An 18,706-nucleotide genomic window follows, 5' to 3' on the forward strand; every position below is an offset into this window, starting at 1 on the left:
CAGGTGGTGGCTACCCCGAGGAGCCCCCCCCTTGCCTGCCTGCACCGCTGAAGAGACCCCTTGGTCTCCCATTGAAAACCATTACAAACCCGACGCGTGTTTGCACACTGCACCCGGCCGCCCCCGCGCTGCTGAGGGTGTACTTTTTGTGTGGACTTGTGTCCCCCCCCGGTGCCCTACAAAACCCCCCCCTGGTCTGCCCTCCAAAGACGCGCGTACTTACCTGCTGGCAGACTGGAACCGGGGCACCCCCTTCTCTCCATTGAAGCCTATGTGTTTTGGGCACCTCTTTGACCTTTGCACCTGACCGGCCCTGAGCTGCTGGTGTGATAACTTTGGGGTTGCTCTGAACCCCCAACAGTGGGCTACCTTGGACCAAAAACTGAAACCTGTAAGTGACTTACTTACCTGTGAAAACTAACAATACTTTACCTCCCCCAGGAACTGTGAAAATTGCACTAAGTGTCCACTTTTAAAACAGCTTATTGTGTTTTATGTAAAGAGTATAAATGCTAGTGTAATTGTTTAAAGTTCCTAAAGTACGTACCTGCAATACCTTTCAAATGAGATATTACATGTAGAATTTGAACCTGTGGTTCTTAAAATAAACTAAGAAAAGATATTTTTCTATAACAAAACCTATTGGTTGGATTTGTCTCTGAGTGTGTGTTCCTCATTTATTGCCTGTGTGTATGTACAACAAATGCTTAACACTACTCCTTTGATAAGCCTACTGCTCGACCACACTACCACAAAATAGGGCATTAGTATTATCTCTTTTTGCCACTATCTTACCTCTAAGGGGAACCCTTGGACTCTGTGCATACTATTCCTTACTTTGAAATAGTGCATACAGAGCCAACTTCCTACATTGGTGGATCAGCGGTGGGGTACAAGACTTTGCATTTGCTGGACTACTCAGCCAATACCTGATCACACAACAAATTCCAAAAATTGTCATTAGAAATTGATTTTTGCAATTTGAAATTTTTCTAAATTCTTTAAAGTCCTGCTAGGGCCTTGTGTTAGTCCCTGTTAGCATTTCTTTTAGAGTTTAAAAGTTTGGTAAAAGTTTGAATTAGATTCTAGAACTAGTTTTAGTTTCTTAAAAAGTATTCCAACTTTTAGAAGCATAATGTCTAATACAGATGTGAATGTGGTGGAACTCGACACCACACCTTACCTTCATCTACAGATGAGAGAGCTAAGGTCACTCTGTAAACTAAAGAAAATAGCAATGGGCTCCAGACCTTCCAAACTACAGCTCCAGGAGCTGTTGGCAGAGTTTGAAAGAGCCAACCCCTCTGAGGATGGCAACACAGAGGATGAGTATAGTGACTTGGAGGGTGATTCCCCCCCACCAGTCCTATCTAGGGAGAACAGGGCCTCTCCAGCCCTGACTCCACAAATAATAGTCAGAGATGCTGGTTCCCTCACAGGAGGGACCAACCTCTCTGAAATCACTGAGGATAACTCCAGTGAAGAGGACATCCAGTTAGCCAGGATGGCCAAAAGATTGGCTTTGGAAAGACAGATCCTAGCCATAGAAAGGGAAAGACAAGAGATGGGCCTAGGACCCATCAATGGTGGCAGCAACATAAATAGGGTCAGAGATTCTCCTGACATGTTGAAAATCCCTAAAGGGATTGTAACTAAATATGAAGATGGTGATGACATCACCAAATGGTTCACAGCTTTTGAGAGGGCTTGTGTAACCAGAAAAGTGAAGAAATCTCACTGGGGTGCTCTCCTTTGGGAAATGTTCACAGGAAAGTGTAGGGATAGACTCCTCACACTCTCTGGAAAAGATGCAGAATCCTATGACCTCATGAAGGGTACCCTGATTGAGGGCTTTGGATTCTCCACTGAGGAGTATAGGATTAGATTCAGTGGGGCTCAAAAATCCTCGAGCCAGACCTGGGTTGACTTTGTAGACTACTCAGTAAAAACACTAGATGGTTGGATTCAAGGCAGTGGTGTAAGTAATTATGATGGGCTGTACAATTTATTTGTGAAAGAACACCTATTAAGTAATTGTTTCAATGATAAACTGCATCAGCATCTGGTAGACCTAGGACCAATTTCTCCCCAAGAATTGGGAAATAAGGCGGACCATTGGGTCAAGACTAGGGTGTCCAAAACTTCCACAGGGGGTGACCAAAAGAAAGGGGTCACAAAACCTCCCCAGGGGAAGGGTGGTGAGACAGCCAAAAACAAAAATAGTAAAGAGTCTTCTACAGGCCCCCAAAAACCTGCACAGGAGGGTGGGCCCAGAGCCTCTTCACAAAACAATTCTGGGTACAAGGGTAAAAACTTTGATCCCAAAAAGGCCTGGTGTCGTAGCTGTAGTCAGTCTGGACACCAAACTGGAGACAAGGCCTGTCCCAAGAAAAATACCACTTCTAACTCCACTCCAGCTAACACTGGAATGGCTAGTCTCCAAGTGGGATCAACAGTGTGCCCAGAGCAAATCAGGTGTCACACTGAAGCTACATTAGTCTCTGAGGGTGGGGTGGATTTAGCCACACTGGCTGCCTGGCCCCCTAACATGCAAAAATACAGGCAGCAGCTCTTAATTAATGGGACAAGTGTAGAGGGCCTGAGGGATACAGGTGCCAGTGTCACTATGGTGACGGAGAAACTGGTTTCCCCTGGCCAATACCTGGCTGGACAAACTTATCCAGTCACCAACGCTGACAATCAGACTAAAGTACATCCCATGGCTATGGTAACTTTAGAGTGGGGAGGGGTCAATGGCCTGAAACAGGTGGTGGTCTCCTCAAATATCCCAGTAGACTGTTTGCTTGGAAATGACCTGGAGTCCTCAGCATGGGCTGAGGTAGAACTGAAAACCCATGCAGCCATGCTGGGTATCCCTGAACTGGTGTGTGTCATGACAAGGGCACAGTGCAAGGCACAGGGTGAAAAAGTAGAGCTGGAGTCTGGAAGAAAGGCCCAGCCTACCAAGAGAAAAGGATAGTCAGCTGGGAAACCAGCTGCAACACAACAAGAAAAAGAGAACCTCTCTTCTCAGGAAGAAGTTCTGCCCTCTGAGGGAACTGAGCCTATGGAGCTGGAACCTTATCAGGTTGAGCTCTTGGGCCCAGGGGGACCCTCAAGGGAAGAAGAGTTGTGTAAGGGACAAGAAACCTGTCCCTCTCTTGAAGGCCTTAGGCAGCAAGCTGCTGAAGAGTCCAAAGGCAAGAAAAATGGAACACATAGGGTCTATTGGGAAGATGGACTCCTGTACACTGAGGCAAGAGATCCCAAACCTGGTGCCAGTAGGAGAGTGGTAGTGCCTCAGGGTTTCAGAGAGTTTATTCTGACCTTAGCCCATGATATTCCCCTTGCTGGGCATTTGGGACAAACCAAGACGTGGGAGAGGTTAGTCAACCACTTCTACTGGCCCAATATGTCCCAGAAGGTTAAGGAGTTTTGCCTCTCCTGCCCCACCTGTCAAGCCAGTGGTAAGACAGGTGGGCATCCAAAGGCCCCCCTCATTCCACTTCCAGTGGTGGGGGTCCCCTTTGAAAGAGTGGGTGTGGACATAGTGGGTCCACTGGAACCTCCCACAGCCTCAGGAAATATGTACATCCTAGTAGTAGTGGATCATGCTACTAGGTATCCTGAAGCTATTCCCCTTAGGTCGACTACTGCTCCTGCAGTAGCCAAGGCCCTTATTGGTATCTTTACCAGAGTGGGTTTCCCTAAGGAGGTGGTGTCTGACAGAGGTACCAACTTTATGTCAGCATACCTAAAACACATGTGGAATGAGTGTGGAGTGACTTACAAATTCACTACACCATATCATCCACAAACTAATGGCCTTGTTGAGAGATTCAACAAGACATTAAAGGGCATGATCATGGGGCTCCCAGAAAAACTCAAAAGGAGATGGGATGTCCTCTTGCCATGTCTGCTTTTCGCTTACAGAGAGGTGCCTCAGAAGGGAGTAGGGTTCTCACCCTTTGAACTTCTGTTTGGCCACCCTGTAAGGGGACCACTTGCTCTTGTTAAAGAAGGCTGGGAGAGACCTCTTCATGAGCCTAAACAAGACATAGTGGACTATGTACTTGGCCTTCGCTCAAGAATGGCAGAGTACATGGAAAAGGCAAGTAAAAACCTTGAGGCCAGCCAACAGCTCCAGAAGTTTTGGTATGACCAAAAGGCTGCAATGGTTGAATTCCAACCAGGGCAGAAAGTTTGGGTTTTGGAGCCTGTGGCTCCCAGGGCACTTCAGGACAGATGGAGTAGCCCTTACCCAATCCTGGAAAAGAAGAGTCGGGTCACCTACCTGGTGGACCTAGGCACAAGCAGGAGCCCCAAGAGGGTGATCCATGTAAACCGCCTAAAACTCTTCCATGATAGGGCTGATGTAAATCTGTTGATGGTAACAGATGAGGACCAGGAAGCTGAGAGTGAGCCTCTCCCTGATCTCCTCTCATCAGACCCTAAAGATGGCTCAGTGGATGGAGTGATCTACTCAGACACCCTCTCTGGCCAACAGCAATCTGACTGTAGGAAGGTCCTGCAGCAGTTTGCTGAGCTCTTTTCCCTAACCCCTGGTCAGACACACCTGTGTACCCATGATGTGGACACAGGAGACAGCATGCTTGTCAAAAACAAAATATTCAGACAGTCTGATCAAGTTAAGGAAAGCATCAAGGTGGAAGTCCACAAGATGCTGGAATTGGGAGTAATTGAGCACTCTGACAGCCCCTGGGCTAGCCCAGTGGTCTTAGTCCCCAAACCTCACACCAAAGATGGAAAGAGAGAAATGAGGTTTTGTGTGGACTACAGAGGTCTTAATTCTGTCACCAAGACAGATGCCCATCCCATTCCTAGAGCTGATGAGCTGATTGATAAATTAGGTGCTGCCACATTCTTAAGTACCTTTGACTTAACAGCAGGGTACTGGCAAATCAAAATGGCACCTGGAGCAAAAGAGAAAACAGCATTCTCCACACCCGATGGGCATTATCAGTTTACTGTTATGCCCTTTGGTTTAAAGAATGCCCCTGCCACCTTCCAAAGGTTGGTGAATCAAGTCCTTGCTGGGTTGGAATCCTTTAGTGCAGCTTATCTTGATGATATTGCTGTCTTTAGCTCCACCTGGCAGGATCACCTGGTCCTCCTGAAGAAGGTTTTGAAGGCTCTGCAATCTGCAGGCCTCTCTATCAAGGCATCCAAATGCCAGATAGGGCAGGGAACTGTGGTTTACTTGGGACACCTTGTAGGTGGAGGCCAAGTTCAGCCACTCCAGCCTAAGATCCAGACTATTCTGGACTGGGTAGCTCCAAAAACCCAGACTCAAGTCAGGGCATTCCTTGGCTTGACTGGGTACTATAGGAGGTTTGTGAAGGGATATGGATCCATTGTGACAGCCCTCACAGAACTCACCTCCAAGAAAATGCCCAAGAAAGTAAACTGGACTGTAGAATGCCAACAGGCCTTTGACACCCTGAAACAAGCTATGTGCACAGCACCAGTTCTAAAAGCTCCAGATTACTCCAAGCAATTCATTGTGCAAACAGATGCCTCTGAACATGGGATAGGGGCAGTTTTGTCCCAAACAAATGATGATGGCCTTGACCAGCCTGTTGCTTTCATTAGCAGGAGGTTACTCCCCAGGGAGCAGCGTTGGAGTGCCATTGAGAGGGAGGCCTTTGCTGTGGTTTGGTCCCTGAAAAAGCTGAGACCATACCTCTTTGGTACTCACTTTGTAGTTCAAACCGACCACAGACCTCTCAGATGGCTGATGCAAATGAAAGGTGAAAATCCAAAACTGTTGAGGTGGTCCATCTCCCTACAGGGAATGGACTTTATAGTGGAACACAGACCTGGGATTGCCCATGCCAATGCAGATGGCCTTTCCAGGTTCTTCCACTTAGAAAATGAAGACTCTCTTGGGAAAGGTTAGTCTCATCCTCTTTCGTTTGGGGGGGGGGGGTTGTGTAAGGAAATGCCTCCTTGGCATGGTTACCCCCTGACTTTTTGCCTTTGCTGATGCTATGTTTTGAATTGAAAGTGTGCTGAGGCCTGCTAACCAGGCCCCAGCACCAGTGTTGTTTCCCTAACCTGTACCTTTGTATCCACAATTGGCACACCCTGGCATCCAGATAAGTCCCTTGTAGATGGTACCCCTGGTACCAAGGGCCCTGATGCCAGGGAAGGTCTCTAAGGGCTGCAGCATGTCTTATGCCACCCTGGAGACCCCTCACTCAGCACAGACACACTGCTTACCAGCTTGTGTGTGCTAGTGAGAACAAAATGAGTAAGTCGACATGGCACCCCCCTCAGGGTGCCATGCCAGCCTCTCACTGCCTATGCAGTATAGGTAAGACACCCCTCTAGCAGGCCTTACAGCCCTAAGGCAGGGTGCACTATACCATAGGTGAGGGCACCAGTGCATGAGCACTGTGCCCCTACAGTGTCTAAGCCAAACCTTAGACATTGTAAGTGCAGGGTAGCCAGAAGAGTATATGGTCTGGGAGTCTGTCAAACATGAACTCCCCAGCACCATAATGGCTACACTGAAAACTGGGAAGTTTGGTATCAAACTTCTCAGCACAATAAATGCACACTGATGCCAGTGTACATTTTATTGTGAAACACACCCCAGAGGGCACCTTAGAGGTGCCCCCTGAAACTGTATCCAACTATCTGTGTAGGCTGACTGGTTCCAGCAGCCTGCCACACTAGAGACATGTTGCTGGCCCCATGGGGAGAGTGCCTTTGTCACTCTGAGGCCAGTAACAAAGCCTGCACTGGGTGGAGATGCTAACACCTCCCCAGGCAGGAGCTGTAACACCTGGCGGTGAGCCTCAAAGGCTCACCCCTTTGTTCCAGCACCGCAGGACACTCCAGCTAGTGGAGTTGCCCGCCCCCTCCGGCCACGGCCCCCACTTTTGGCAGCAAGGCCGGAGAAAATAATGAGAACAACAAGGAGGAGTCACTGGCCAGTCAGGACAGCCCCTAAGGTGTCCTGAGCTGAAGTGACTCTAACTTTTAGAAATCCTCCATCTTGCAGATGGAGGATTCCCCCAATAGGATTAGGGATGTGACCCCCTCCCCTTGGGAGGAGGCACAAAGAGGGTGTACTCACCCTCAGGGCTAGTAGCCATTGGCTACTAACCCCCCAGACCTAAACACGCCCTTAAATTTAGTATTTAAGGGCTTCCCTGAACCTAAGAATTTAGATTCCTGAAACTACAAGAAGAAGAGGACTGCTGAGCTGAAAAACCCCTGCAGAGGAAGAAAAGAAGACACCAACTGCTTTGGCCCCAGACTTACCGGCCTGTCTCCTGCCTTCCAAAGAAACCTGCTCCAGCGACGCTTTCCAAGGGACCAGCGACCTCTGAATCCTCTGAGGACTGCCCTGCTTCACGAAAGACAAGAAACTCCCGAGGACAGCGGCACTGCTCCAAAAGAACTGCAACTTTGTTTCAAGGAGCAGATTTAAAGACCCCTGCAACTCCCCGCAAGAAGCGTGAGACTTGCAACACTTCACCCGGTGACCCCGACTCGACTGGTGGAGAACCAACACCTCAGGGAGGACCCTCCGGCGACTCCAAGACTGTGAGCAACCAAAGTTGTCCCCCCTGAGCCCCCACAGCGACACCTGCAGAGGGAATCCCGAGGCTCCCCCTGACCGCGACTGCCTGAACTCTATTTCCCGACGGCTGGAAAAGACCCTGCGCCCGCAGCCCCCAGCACCTGAAGGAACGGAACTCCTGTGCAGGAGTGACCCCCAGGAGGCCCTCTCCCTTGCCCAGGTGGTGGCTACCCCGAGGAGCCCCCCCCTTGCCTGCCTGCACCGCTTAAGAGACCCCTTGGTCTCCCATTGAAAACCATTACAAACCCGACGCGTGTTTGCACACTGCACCCGGCCGCCCCCGCGCTGCTGAGGGTGTACTTTTTGTGTGGACTTGTGTCCCCCCCGGTGCCCTACAAAACCCCCCTGGTCTGCCCTCCGAAGACGCGCGTACTTACCTGCTGGCAGACTGGAACCGGGGCACCCCCTTCTCCATTGAAGCCTGTGTGTTTTGGGCACCACTTTGACCTCTGCACCTGACCGGCCCTGAGCTGCTGGTGTGGTAAGTTTGGGGTTGCTCTGAACCCCCAACGGTGGGCTACCTTGGACCCAAACATGAACCCCGTAGGTGGTTTACTTACCTGCAAAAACTAACAAACACTTACTCCCCCTAGGAACTGTGAAAATTGCACTAAGTGTCTAGTTTTAAAATAGCTATATGTGATTTATGTGAAAACTGTATATGCTATTTTGCTAATTCAAAGTTCCTAAAGTACCTACCTGCAATACCTTTAATTTGAAGTATTACATGTAAATCTTGAACCTGTGGTTCTTAAAATAAACTAAGAAAATATATTTTTCTATACAAAAACCTATTGGCCTGGAATTGTCTCTGAGTGTGTGTTCCTCATTTATTGCCTGTGTGTATGTACAACAAATGCTTAACACTACTCCTTTGATAAGCCTACTGCTCGACCACACTACCACAAAATAGAGCATTAGTATTATCTCTTTTTGCCACTATCTTACCTCTAAGGGGAACCCTTGGACTCTGTGCATACTATCCCTTACTTTGAAATAGTGCATACAGAGCCAACTTCCTACACTCCTGTTCTACTGATTGGGTTATTTATCATTTGGATGTCAATTTCTGTACATTTTATTCAATTTTTCTAAATTGATGTGTGATTGTTTTCCTGTGTTATGGTTTTATTACTGCTTGGGTTCTGCATAAATACTTTACACATTGCATGTAAGTTAAGGCTGACTACTTTTCTGCCACGGTATCAGAGGGCAGGTACATGTAGTGACTTTTTGTGGTTCACCGTATCAAGGATTCTTGCTTTTGCTTGAGTAGGTTTTCACCCCTCTCATCCAATAACCCGATTTCTCACACTTGGCCTAATTTGCCCTATGCTGCTTTTTTCCTCTTCATCTCTTTCACATTCGTAGTTGTTATAGAATCTACACACAAGCTGAGAATGAGAACGTAGACGTAACAACGGGATGTAGATACTTATTTGGTGACTCCTACTTCTAATCCCTGAACACTTTTCTTGATCAATGCTGTCACCTCAGCCCCTTAACTGTCATTCAGAAAAAAGTTACTTATGAAATCCACAAGCTTTTTAAAGAATTTTTGAGCAGTTTCCGACTCCAGCCATTAAGCAGCCGAGATAACCACAGGTTGATAATGGTAAAGATCCTACTGACTACAGTAAATGACTAACCTTTATCCTTATCCAAATCTATGCTGATTACATTGTACTCTAAAATGTAATTGTTTTTGTCTGCCAGGTACGAGAAAAGCTCACGTTACATGAAAATGGGCTATGAGAGAGAGTTTCTTCGTTATTTGCAAAGTTTACTGGCAGAAGTGGAACGTAGGATACGAAGGGGTCATGCACGTTTGGCCCTGTCGCAGAGCCAGCAGGCAGCAAGTGTAAGTGTACAATAGTTAACTCAGCCACAATTATAACCTACTGTATAAATTTGCTGTCTCCCTAACTGGTGCACAGAATGCTGAATAAAACTGCAAAGAAAAACAACTACTACTGATGAGGTATCAGAGTAGTTTAGTGAGTTCATTTGATTAACAATGTATTCATATTTACATTTTTTTAAATTATAACCTAATCTTTGCCCTGTTTTTATTATGTCTGTTATTGCAAAGGCGTCCCTCGTTTCTAATTCCTGCAGAATGAATGCAGCACCATGCTAAGCATGACCACCTTTTTAACATTTTTATGATTGTACAATAATTTTCAGAAGGTAGGCCACACAACTAAATAACTAATCAGATATTTGCATTAAAATGAATATCTATTTTGGAGATTGTAGGAAGCTGGTCTGGTATGTGGTGGGTACCCAAGGTACTTACATCTTATTCCAGGTATCCCCTCTTAATTAAGTGTAGGCAGTGTCTAGAAGGCAGGCTCTCTAGAGTTAGCTGTGGATGAGCAGCTAAGGCTTACTTAGGAGACCTGCAAAGCTCATGCAAAACCACTGTAGTCACACAGCACTTACACACATGAAAGAAAACACCTAGTTTTACAAAATAAAGGTAACTTATGTTTGGAATACAATACCACAATATACTAGAAGAGCCACCCTCCAATAGGAGGTAAGTAATACACTAGTAAGCAGTAATGGGCATAGAAAAGGTTACAAAACAGTCCAAATAGCAATAATCAATTGTGACCCTAGGGGGAGCCCAAACCATATACTACAAAAAATGGAGTACGAACACAGGACTCCCACCTAGGTAAGTGCAATGTGTAAAGGAGAGCTGGGAGTACTAGAAAACCACAAAGGTAAGTATCAAGGTACCCTCCAGCGACAAGGAAGGCAGGAGTAAATCACTGGAATTTCCTCAAACCACCCGAAAGAAAAGAAGACACCCAGACAAGACTTCAAGAAACCAACTGTGGATTCCTGGAGAAGACCTGTGGAGAGAGGGGATAAAGTCCAAAAGACACAGTGGAGTCCAGGAGGAATAGGAGCTACTACCCACCCAGCTGTATTTGCAGGAGTTGTTTAAAAGTGAGGAAGAACAGGTCAGCACTGCAGCCCTGGAGCGGAGAAGAGTTCCTCATGGATGCAGATGATTTCCCACGCTGAAGTGAAGATTGGAGACTGGTGTCGGTGCAGGAATTCCACCAGCAAGACTTGGCAAAGGCAAACTCGTGGTTAATGGAAAACGGGTTCTGCTGGGGACCAGCAGGGCGCAGTAGGGGAAGCCACAGGGGACCCTCAGTGACACAGAGGACCCATAGGAGCAGAGGCAGCTCCCCCAGGAGTCCCACAGGACAGGGACACAGAAGTTGCAGGAGGAGCCCATGCAGCACTAAAAGAGATCACACACTGCAGGAGAACCATGTAGAGGGTTGTGCGTCGCAGGAAGGAGTGCTGGGGACTGGAGCTAATCGTCGTCTGAAGATCCCTTGGAGGAGATGCAAACAAGCCTTTCCAGCTGCAAGAGATGCAGTGCTCAGGGGTACTGTCCTGTGTGGGAAGACAAAGGTTTACCTTCATCAGAGTTGGACAGCTGGCCGAGAGGACCAAGAGGACTATTCCGGACCAGCACCATGCAACTCAAGATGAGGGGAGATCCACGCAGCCTTCACTGCAAGGGAGATTACTTATTTCTTGTACAGACTGAAGACACACTGCTCTCAGTGGATGCACAGCCGGGGGAAATGTTGCAATTGCTGGCAGGAGACGGGGAAACAATGTTGCAGAAGAGTTCTTCTTCTTGGAGGCACATTTTTGGTCCTGGAGATTCCAGTTGCAGTTATGGAGGCGAAAAGTCATAGTAGAGGTTTCAGAGGAGTCCTGCTGGAATCTTGCAAGCTGAATCTGAGGACCCACTCGAGAGAGACCCTAAATAGCCCTGAGAAAAGGATTGGCCACCTAGCCAAGGTAAGCACCTATCAGGAGGGTGCTCTGACGTCACCTTCCGGGCCTGGCCACTGAGGTGCTCCCAGAGTTCCCAGACAACCCTGGAAACAAGATGGCAAAACCCAGGGGCCCTCTGGAGGAGCTCAGAGCACCACCCCTGGGGTGGTGATGGACAGGTGAGTGGTCACTCCCCTTTCCATTTTTCCAGTTTGGTGCCACAGCAGGGTCTGGGGGGGGGTGGCCTTTTCCCCTCCTGTGCCGAGCCTTTTTTTGGCTATTTGGGGCAGTTCGCGCTTAGGCCCGCATAACTTTTTGGTTCACATAAGCTACCCACGCCAGGTTTGCGTCCTTTTTTTCCAATATCCTAGGGATTCTAGAGGTACCCAGAATTTGTGAGTTCCCCTGAAGGAGACCAAGATAGTAGCCAAAATACAGTGAAAAAGTAGTTTAAAAAAAAAAAAAGAAATTGAAAAACGGGCTGCAGAAGGCGGCTCGTGGTTTTCCCCCTGAAAATGGCATCAACAAAGGGTTTGCGGTGGCAAGATCACCATCTTCCCAGCTTTCAGAAACAGGCAGACTTGAATTAGAAAACCCCATTTTTCAATACAATGTTGACGTTTTACTGGGGCATACCCCAATTTTACTTTTTTTTGTGCTTTCAGCTTCCTTCCAGTTACTGACCGAAATGGGTGAGAAACCAATGCTGAATCCCAGAAAGCTAAACATTACTGAGAAGTAGACAAAAATCTGAATTCAGCAAGGGGTCATTTGTGTAGATCCTGCAAGTGTTTCCTACAGAAAATAACAGCTGAAATAAAAGAAATATTGAAATTGAGGTGAAAATAACTGCCATTTTTCCCCACGTTTTACTTTGTAACTTTTTCCTGCGATGTCAGATTTTTTTAAAGCAATATACCGTTATGTCAGCTGGATTCTTCTGGTTGCAGGGATATACAGGTCTTGTAGGTTCATCAAGAACCCTAGGTACCCAGAGCCAATAAATGAGCTGTACCTTGAATGGGTTTTTATTCTATACCGGGTATACTGCAATTCATTTGCTGAAATACAAAGGTTTTCTTGATACCTGTTTTTCACTTTTTATATTTCCAAAATGGCCACAAGATAAGGTGTTGAGAAGCAGTGGTTATTTGCACATCTCTGAATTCCGGGGTGCCCATACTAGCATGTGAATTACATGGCATTTCTCAAATAGACGTCTTTTTTACACACTGTCTTACATTTGGAAGAAAAAAATGTAGAGAAAGACAAGGGGCAATAACACTTGTTTTGCTATTCTGTGTTCCCCCCACGTCTCCTGATAAAAATGGTACCTCACTTGCGTGGATAGGCCTAGCACCCGCGACAGGAAATGCCCCAAAACACAACGTGGTCACATCACATTTTTCCACAGAAAACAGAGCTGTTTTTTTGCAAAGTGCCTTACTGTGGATTTTGGCCTCTAGCTCAGCCGGCACCTTGGAAACCTAGCAAACCAGCGCATTTTTTTAAACTAGACACCTAGGGGAATCCAAGATGTGGTGACTTGTGAAGCTCTGACCAGGTTCTGTTACCCAGAATCCTTTGCAAACCTCAATTTGGCCCAAAAAAACACTTTCCTCATTTCGGTGACAGAAACTTCTGGAATCTGAGAGGAGCCACAAATTTCCTTCCACCCAGCGTTCCCCCCAAGTCTCCCGATAAAAATGGTATCTCACTTGTGTGGTTGGGCCTACTGCCCGCGAAAGGAAATGCCCCAAAACACTATCTAGACACATCAAAATTATCAAATACAAAACTACCTGTTTTTGCGGGGGTACCTGCGTTTTTGGTCCTGGGCTCAGCAGCCTTCTAGGGAAACCTACCAAACCCAGACATTTCTGAAAACTAGACACCCGAGGGAGTCCAGTGAGGTGTGACCTGTGTGGATCCCCCAATGTTTTCTTACACAGAATCCTCAGCAAACCTCAAATGTAGCTAAAAAAAAATCAAATTTTTCCCACATTTCTGTGTGGGATCACTGCACTGGGACACATTTCATACCTCATTTGTGTAGGTGGGCCAAGTGCTTGTGAAAGGGAAGAGCAAAAAAATATGTTGAAATTGAGTAGGAACCAGAGTGGGTCCAAAAGGACAGTTTGCAAAAAAAAAATTTAAGGCTGACAAATGCAGCAGAATTTTTATCGGTTTAGGTGAGACAATGCTGGGTGGTAGGAATTTTGTGGATTCCTGCAGATTCCGGAAGGTTCCATCACAAAAACATGGGGAAAATGTGTGATTTCCAGCAAAGTTGGAGGTTTGCAGGGGATTGTGGGTACAAAAATGGTGCAGGTGCATGTGAAACACACCACCCTGGAATCACCCAGATGTTTAGTTTTCAGATGTGTCTAGGTCTTGTGGATTTTTCTACATGGCAGCGTCCCAAAGTCCATAAAGTGCAGCCCTCGCCATTCCAAGTGGGACGATTTTGAGAGTAAGCCAAGTTCTCATGGCCCAAATGTAAAACTAAAACCCAAAATAATCAAATGTCTTCTTGCTTGCTGTGGGATAAGATGTTTTAGAGTGCGGGGGAGAGCTGAAAGACTATTACCCCCTTCAGTTGAGGTGGGGGCGTAACCAGGTCCATACTGGTTGGTAGCCACCACCCCAATATATATGTATATTTTTTTTAATTCCCTGGCATCTAGTAGACTTTCTGCCCCCCCGGGGTGTGGATCAGGGGTAATTGCCCCATCTGCCCACTGGTGGGCAGAACAACTTTGGCCCCATTTATTTGGGGTGGGGGTATGGCCATATCCCCACCTTCTTATTTTTGGAAAAAAAAACTTCCCTGGCCTTTGGTGGGCTTTCTGCCCCCCCCCCCCAACCCCCCCCCAGGGGCAGATGGGCCTTCCAGAAATAGGCCCATCTGCCCCCAGTGGGGGGCAGATATGGACAACAGTAATGTGCCCCCATGGGGAGCGACCCTTACCCAAGGGGCTGCCCCCTAAAGAAAATACAAGCATACACACACCAATCCCTGGTGCCTAACTTGTTTCTGCCCCCATGGGGGTAGATTGGCCTAACAAAAATAGGCCGATCTGCCCCTAAGGGGGTCTAAATACAATTTGCCACCCAGGGGAGCGACCCTTGACTAAGGGGTCACTCCCCACCTCTTAAAAAAAAAAAAAGTTTTTTTTTGCCCTGGCACCTAGAGGTTTCTGCCCCCCTGGGGGCAGATCGGCCTAATAACAGGCCGATCTGCTCCCGGGTGGGGGGGCAGAAAAGGCCTAAAATAAATTTGCCCCCCCCTCCCCCGGGGAGCGACCGTTGCCTACAGGGTTGCTCCCCTTGCGTGACATTGGTGCAAAAAAAATAAAAAAAATCCCCTGTGCCTAGTGGTTTCTGCCCAAAATCGGCCGATGGTCTAAATACAATTTGCCCCCCAGGGGAGCGACCCTCGCCTAATGGGTCGCTCCCCATATCTAAAAATACAAACAAACACACACAAAAAAAATTTGCCCTGGCGCTTAGAGGTTTCTGCCCCCCCCCCCCGAGGGCAGATCGGCCCAATAACAATAGGCTGATCTGCCCCCGGGGGGGAGGGAGGGGGCGCAGAAATGGCCTAAAATAAATTTAGGGGAGCGACCCTTGCCTAAGGGGTCATCTCCCCCACTTCTTTAAAAAAAAAAAAAAAAAAAAACCTGGTGCCTAGAGGTTTCTGGCCCGAGGGCGGGGCAGAAAAGGCCTTCAAAAAAATGCCCCCCTGGAGAGCGACCCTTGCCCAAGGGTTGCTCCCCTTATGCCAATTGCAGCTAAAAAATAAATCCCTGGTGTCTAGTGGGCATTTTAGCAGCTGGATTGCTCTGAAATTCCTTTCCTTCCCTATGAAGCCTCTCAGGCCTCCTCCACGTGATCGGAAGAGAAATGCTGAGCATTTCTCTTCCGATCCAGCGCGATGGGAGGAGGCCTCTGTGATGGTCAGCGCGCAATTGCGCGCTGACGTCACAGTGGGGGTGGGGGAGTCAAGGGGGGCTGTCGGAAGAGGAAGGGCTTCCCCTTCCATCCCTGCCTTTGGCGGGTGGGGGGAAGAACACAGAGAGAGCGCTCCCTCTGGGCTCTGTGCCCAGGACGTAATGGTTACGTCCTGGGCACACGAGCACTGTGCCACAGGACGTAACCATTACGTCCGCGGCACAGAACAGGTTAAGGATTTTCACCAACTCTTCTCAACTCTTTTCCCATAATGGGAAAGGTTGGGAATTTGCTCCTGACAATGGTAGAGGTAGAAGTTCTTCCAGGGTTGGTAAAAAATGGTTGGAGGGAAAGTGAACTTTGTAAACGCTCAATAAATTTTCACATGAGCAAATTTACACATGCATATTTGCTCGTACTAAAATTCAGTTCACAAATATTTTCTAGGAGTATGATTTCCTGGCCTACTTCTGTAAGTTCTTGTGAATTCACGAAAGTCACTAAGTCCAAGACATATGCCATGGTTGCATGTTTGTGACTTTCTTTAAGAATTGTGTCCCTAAGAAGGTCTCGCATTAACAGTGACATTTTGTTTGTATTAAACTTCTATTTCTCTCTCTATCAGCTTAGTTTACTGTGAGTGACTGCATTCGACTCTTCCACAAGAAGCATATGGACACACAAAATAGTTTTGTTCTGTGCCAGGAACTACTGTGGCAATCAGTGGAATAACAAAACTGGAGCGGGGGCCCTACAAAGAACATGGAGGGCCCCTCCAGACTCACTCATGGCAAGTGCTGTGCTGAGGGGGGCCCCTGGAGGGAGGGCTGCAGGGCCTTTGTTACACCACTGGTGGCACTGTTTGCTTTTTGAGATCAAAATCTTTTTTTTTTCCTTTTTGCCAGTGCTTTTTACAATACTGAGGTCCTGGCAGCTCCCACAATAATAAAGTGTTACAAAAGCCATGTCAAAACAAGACACGCAATGAAGAAACTAAAAGACTCACAATAAAATGTCAGCTCGGTTGGCTTTGCCAGTGCTTTTTTTATCTTCATGTTTCCCATAATATTGTTGAAAATGCTTACACTGATTTTTCCATTAGGAATATTTTTGGGAAATACTAGCATGCATCAACATATTTTACTAAATGATCCTTCAAAGAAATAGCACCTAAAATTTCATAGTAGGGAATCGTTCTTTTTTCTACTTGTATTTTATTCTGAACATTTTATTTGAAAGCAAAGCATCATCACTCAACTTCCAACCTTCTGCAAACATTTGTATCTAATCAGAGAGCATTCTAGGATCATTATACTTCGCCTCATATTGTTAAACTTTTCAAACTTGTGGTTACATTTTTTTTTTCTTTTACTGTAACCACTCTCAGTAGTGTAGTGTGACCTTAAAATGTTTATTTACGGCGTTCATCCTAATAATGAAGGCTTTTCATTAATGAACCATAAATACAAGTTCGAACAGCATTAACTTAGACACATATTACTTCAACTCTCCAGTTCCATTCTCTGAAAACTGGCAGCCAAAGGGTTTGTGCTTCAGGGGGTTGGGTCTACTTGTCGCAAGGACAAAATAAACAAAAAAACGTGTTGCCCTTGACCCCAAACAATATGTCCGGGGCGTCGGGCGATAGGAACTCCACATCCCTGTTAAAGGATCCACCAGTTGGTGTGGCTCCCTGTTAAGGTGTGTGTTTTAAGCTGCTGTATTAAACGCCTGCAAAGATGTTGTTGAAACCTATGTACCAAAGCATTTGGTGGCATTCACTACTGCGGTCCTTATTCAGGCATAAGCCTGTTTTTCTCTGGAGCGAGATCCCACATGCAGTGTTGATTCTAAGACTGTAAAACACAGTACCATTGATGTTGGATCTATCACAGCCACCTTTTTGTTTAGAATAGACTTCCTTTATTGGGTGAGGAAGTGGACTAGGGGTAAAAGAAGTGGTGGAGGAGTAACAGAATGGATTATTGTTTTCCTCCTCATTCTTCTTTGTTCCTTTCTTTTTGTTTTTTTTTTATATTACAAAGGACGGTGTGGTTTTGCAATGTTGTATCCTCTTGGGGAAAGCTGTCTCAGGCTTTAGTGTCTTCACTCTGTATAGTACTCCATTGTCTTTAGGGCTGCTGCAGTGCCTATCCTTTTAGTTAGTATTTCCTGTTAGTCTTAGACACCAGTGCCCTATGCCATAGTCTCCACTCGGCCCCAGGCACCATCAGCTATAGTCCAGGTTCTAACTTACATTCTTCATACTTTTCTCTTCTCCAATATTTCTCTTCTGCTTGCTCCGTCAGATCTCCTAGTGTTAGCTTGAGTGTATGAACCATCTTCAATTTGCCTCCCACAGCAATCTTTCTCCGACTATGCATACAAAGCTCCTGGAGACATGGTTGACTACACCAGAAGCAAAAGTCCCCACCTGTATTCGGAAGGGAAACATTCCTGCTGCTTCTTTGTTTTCGCTGCCACTAGTTTTGAATTGGAATATCTATTGCTGTTTGCGTACCGTGAAGCTTTTACTCTGCATTACTTGAACCATGTTGCCTGAATGATTTCCTCTACTCTTTCGAGTTAATTAGATTAAATCATAATTGTTTTTTTTCAATTATTTTCATGCATTGTAGCAAGCTGCTGGTCATGGTGGTAAAAATGAAGAAAAAGTTCAGGTGTTAACTGATAAAATTGATGGACTTTTACAACAGGTGAGATTATTCTACTGTACTTTCTTTTGCATCTCATTTAAATGATTCCTTATAAAACAAAAATAAATAAACACCTATTTTTATTTGCTTTCCAGATTGAAGAATTAGGTTCTCAGGGCAAAGTAGAAGAGGCACAGGGAATGATGAAACTTGTTGAACAGCTGAAGGAAGAGAGAGAGATGCTCACTTCAACGACATCAGTAAGTTGAAGCGCTACTGAGAAGATAAAATATACATTGCTTAATTCTGCATAGTTTGTATCACTATATTTCACTTTTATTTAGCACAATACATTGCCAGTTGTCGGAAAATTAGACGGAGCCATAGGTTTTGAGGTCAAAGACTGAGGTATCACCTTCCAGTGTGCCCAGTTGTTAGTAATTTTATTTTTCTGTCCAAAAGTGAAGGGGCAACCGTGCCTTGCTCTCTCTTTTCAGAGGACTCTTTGTAATTTTTGTTTTTTTGTTTTTGTTTTGTTACTCATGCAGGTCTGTGTGCCATACTTCTGTAATATGGCGACGGCATAGAGCTCAATGTTTAGTCAGATCTGTTTACAAGGTCTGCATCTGTTGCCTAAGGCACATGCATCCCTTTCAAATGACAC

General features: G+C 46.3%; 1 protein-coding gene across 5 annotated transcripts in view; it reads left to right on the forward strand.

Annotated features, from left to right (window-relative positions):
* The window catches only part of LUC7L3 (LUC7 like 3 pre-mRNA splicing factor), a 209,270-nt gene that overhangs the window by 32,659 nt on the left and 157,905 nt on the right, over window positions 1–18,706 (forward strand). For all 5 annotated transcript variants that reach the window (XM_069200041.1, XM_069200042.1, XM_069200045.1 and 2 more), the window contains 3 exons: window positions 9,332–9,476; window positions 18,025–18,102; window positions 18,198–18,302. In XM_069200041.1, the coding sequence (XP_069056142.1) occupies window positions 9,332–9,476; window positions 18,025–18,102; window positions 18,198–18,302 (328 nt within the window). The remainder of the gene's footprint in view (window positions 1–9,331; window positions 9,477–18,024; window positions 18,103–18,197; window positions 18,303–18,706) is intronic.

Source organism: Pleurodeles waltl, chromosome 7, assembly GCF_031143425.1.
Source record: "Pleurodeles waltl isolate 20211129_DDA chromosome 7, aPleWal1.hap1.20221129, whole genome shotgun sequence".
NCBI lineage: Eukaryota > Metazoa > Chordata > Amphibia > Caudata > Salamandridae > Pleurodeles > Pleurodeles waltl.